This window comes from Formica exsecta, unplaced genomic scaffold (genome assembly GCF_003651465.1).
Source record: "Formica exsecta isolate Colony F162 unplaced genomic scaffold, ASM365146v1 scaffold138, whole genome shotgun sequence".
Lineage (NCBI taxonomy): Eukaryota > Metazoa > Arthropoda > Insecta > Hymenoptera > Formicidae > Formica > Formica exsecta.
Window position 1 is genome coordinate 653,134 of NW_021848711.1, and position 3,946 is coordinate 657,079.

Below are 3,946 nucleotides of genomic sequence, written 5' to 3' on the forward strand. Positions count from 1 at the left end.
GTGAGCAAACAGTGCCGCGGCCCGAATCAACTACCCCCCCCCCCTCGTCTACGTCGCCTTCAACCCCATTCTCTCCCCCCCGTCTTCCACCCTCCACCTTCTGTACGGGGTTATTGTCGGCTCTATAATTTGGGGTTAATTCACCGGGCGGCACTCGAGTTCAGGCGTCAAACCGCAGATCGATAGTTCCGCCTGCGCGCACCGTGGGGCTTGTCATGTAAATGTTGCGTGCATAATACCCTCTGCCCTGCTCCTCCACCTCCTCCTTCTCCTCCTCTCGCCTTGCGGCGACCCAGGGCCATTTCCACGGCGATGCCCACCGCAGGCGGCCAGGCCAGGCTCTCTCCGGAGCGTATCCGCGTCGCAATGCACCTGATTTCAGGTGCATACACGCTCGGCGACACGTACGTCAACATTCCGGTAGAGGCCTAACTCGAATGCCCCGCAATAGCCAGGCTTATGTCAATGAAACAGCAGGGAAATTGTTCTCGGCTTCAATAAAGAGCTATCTGCAAAATTGTGAACTGATCCGGAATTATTTCGATGTTTGAGGAAGAGATTTTCAACGAAATGAAATTTTCATATGAAATTGACCGTAATAGTATCATTATGGTGATTTTAATTTTCAAAATTATTATATTTATATTTTGTTTACATTTGCACATTTTTCTGTTACCTCGTGCCTCAGTATTGCGGTTGTTTAGAAACACAAGCTTGTTTATACAGTAGCAGTCTGAGAAATTCTTTTTCTTTCTCTCTCTCTCTCTCTCTCTGACGGCACAATTTGAGGAAAATCCCGACTATCGCACGGAGATTTCCCGTGAATATTCTCACTGTTGCGTGAGTATATACAGGGTGGATTTAGACTACACTATACGAAGCACACGCCGCAATTTCGAAATTCCTGCAGCTGCCTCAAGTCGCGTGCCAATGCGATTCGCATGTGGTAATGCTATTTAGTGTATAAAAGTAAATAAATATTTTTTTACGTAAAGTCACAATTCCTCTTTTATTACCGTCGCAGATTTTTGACGAATATCTTCCAAAAATTTCATTAATATGTATAAATTGATACAACCAGATGTGTAATTAAATACCAACTTTAAAATGGGATATCCTGGCGATGATACAATCCATGAAAATAAGCATTTTTCAATTCTGAAGCAAATAATTTGTTTGCTTCTATTTTGTCGCGTACGATGTGAAAACAAAGCATTACACATACTCATCATACAACATTACACATTCTCATTTTGATGTTTACAAAAAATGTCCTCCTTCCATTTATACACATGTTTTACATCAGCGAATACAAAATGCGTCTGTCAACTGAAAAGAAATTCTGATGGAATTGAAAAAATTTGCATTTCTGTGATACGTAGGTGTATAATAAAGCATGTGTACAAATGGAAGGAAAACACGTAAAACAATTTTTGTAATTTGTTTGCCAAGTAAACATAAGAATAAGAGAATATATTTAAAAAATTTTTATTTTCACATTATACGCGATTAAATAGAAGCAAGCAAATCTCACTAGCTTTATATCAAAATCGCTTCTAATTATAACAGAATTTTTCTATCTATGTTTATTCAATTAAAGCAAAGAGAAATTTAATTATGTGATTTAATTTTTGATGCAAATTTTAATTAAATTTCCTGAAACACACCCGTAAAATTTTTTTTGCATTACAATTTTGTTTATATTTTCCTCTTTTAAAATGATAATAATAAAAGAAAATGAAAATAATTTTGAAATCATGATCCTCTTTAATAAGTCTGAATTTCTATCGTTGTCTGTAGATGCAGCGCCTCAACTTCTATACAAGTTTATCGAGCAGACGATGCAGCCGGGTCCCTCGGTGTCGCTCAAGTGTATCGCGATGGGCAACCCCACGCCGCATTTCTCCTGGACACTGGATGGGTTTCCTCTTCCACAAAACGATAGGTAGGACGAGTAGTTTGCCTTGCAAGAGTCTCTCCTCTCTTCTCGAACGATGGATAAAGAGCGGGCGTGATAGAATCCCCAATCTGCTATAACCGTTTTTTCTCTCTCATTCTTCCGTCAAACGGAAAGTTTATGGCACCAAAAATCGATGAGCGATGTACACGGAGAGATTATTCGCGGTTATTAACCTTAGGGTATTACACGCGAGATCGTCGTGGGAAATCGGTGTGGAAGCGCGGGTTTTCCATCCGGCGGATCTCGTGGGAGTGCCTCTCGATAGGCCCCCGCGGGCTTCGATTCTCTGAACCAATTGAGAGGAAAATTACCAATCACGTTGTTCAGTCTGGACGTTTTTAAAAGCCGACCAAATTCCGAAGAGCGATGGATTTAACGGGCGCTCGCATAAGTCGAGCAGACGGTCGATAATTCCGCGATCCCGATGATTATCGCCGCAAGCGAGTCGCGGTAAGAATAATCTCGTTGAAAAAGGGAGATCGTTCTGAGAGGGAAGTATCTCCTTGCGAAAAATGAAACCGTCTATTATAAGAAATAAATTTTTCGATAGAGTTTCTTAAACAAAACTATGTGTCAAATGTGAAGATCTGTAATAAATATTAATTTAAGTTTGATACATCTTTAATACTTTACTTAAATATCGATAAATGTACGAAATTATTTATTTTTGAAAATGATAGATACTAACGTACATTGAATTTCAAATATATGACACAATTCTATATTGCGACGAGAGAATTTTGCAAAAATTTATCGCTCCAAGTTTCTCGCAGATATGTAACATTGATGAACGATAAAAGATTCTCTCGTCGACAATATTGATTTACGCTTCGCGAGGTTCAGCAAAAAAATTTTCAATAATTCTCCCGTCGACGAAGGATCGCCGTATATGTAGCGGGCGGATAGGATATAGGTAGATTAGTAAAACAGCGGTGATTTGCTTGCAGATTCATGATAGGCCAGTACGTGACGGTGCACGGCGACGTGATATCCCATGTGAACATAAGCGCGGTGCGGGTGGAGGACGGCGGCGAGTACAGGTGCTCGGCGGTGAATCGCGTCGCGAAGGTGCATCACGCAGCCCGGCTCAATATTTATGGGCTGCCTCATGTGCGACCGATGGGAAACTACGCCGCCGTGGCCGGCGAGACGACCGTCATCAAGTGTCCCGTCGCGGGCTTCCCGATCGCCAGTATTACCTGGGAGAAAGGTTCGCAGAATTCGCTGTCGCATCAATCAGTGGTTTTCCACACACATTCGACTTATTTTCTTAAAAAAATTCTCTTGTATGTTTTTTCCTTTTTTTTTCTTAATAATTGCATGCTAAATCGAATGAATAAATGGAGGTCTCGTTGCAGTCTATTATTATTAAAATATTATTAAAATACTAAATAATAATTATTAGAATACAATGAAGTTATATTGCACCTGGGGGGGAATAATATAAAATGTTTGCGAACACAATTTCAATTCGTTTGATCGTTTCAATTTGTGGCGAGAACGAAAAAGATGACAATATTGTCAAAAGATATATTTTCACATATATTTCTAATAAAGGAAAGAGAGATGTGGACCGCGAATTGAAAACCACTGGATCGAAGAAGATGAGATTTTTCGCAATACGATTCTTTCATTGACAGGATCTTTGCTTTACTATTTTATTACTCGCTTTTAGTTCCCGATACTTGGGGATCTTGGGTTTTTCGCGAACTTTCGCCTTTATCGTGAAATTGAATTATTCAGTTATTCTTTCGATATTAAAAACCGTCTTTCGACGTCAAGTGGAAGATCTCTTATTTTAATAGTAGAGAGAGAGAGAGAGAGATACACTTGTGTATTTTATATGTTACATTTGTGTCATATTTCCTGTAAAGTATTGTGATGCGATTCGACAAAAGTCGCATTGTGTCGCATCTCGGTTAAAACGATCGCAAAATCTCTGGAGATGTATATAGTATTATTTTCCAAAATATAATATATTATATA

The 3,946-nt window shown here is 39.7% G+C and overlaps 1 protein-coding gene across 1 annotated transcript in view; it reads left to right on the forward strand.

The window, feature by feature from the left end:
* The window catches only part of LOC115245988 (Down syndrome cell adhesion molecule-like protein Dscam2), a 144,146-nt gene that overhangs the window by 108,177 nt on the left and 32,023 nt on the right, over positions 1-3,946 (forward strand). The window contains exons 8-9 of the mRNA XM_029824531.1: positions 1,801-1,945; positions 2,908-3,170. Of these exons, the coding sequence (XP_029680391.1) occupies positions 1,801-1,945; positions 2,908-3,170 (408 nt within the window). The remainder of the gene's footprint in view (positions 1-1,800; positions 1,946-2,907; positions 3,171-3,946) is intronic.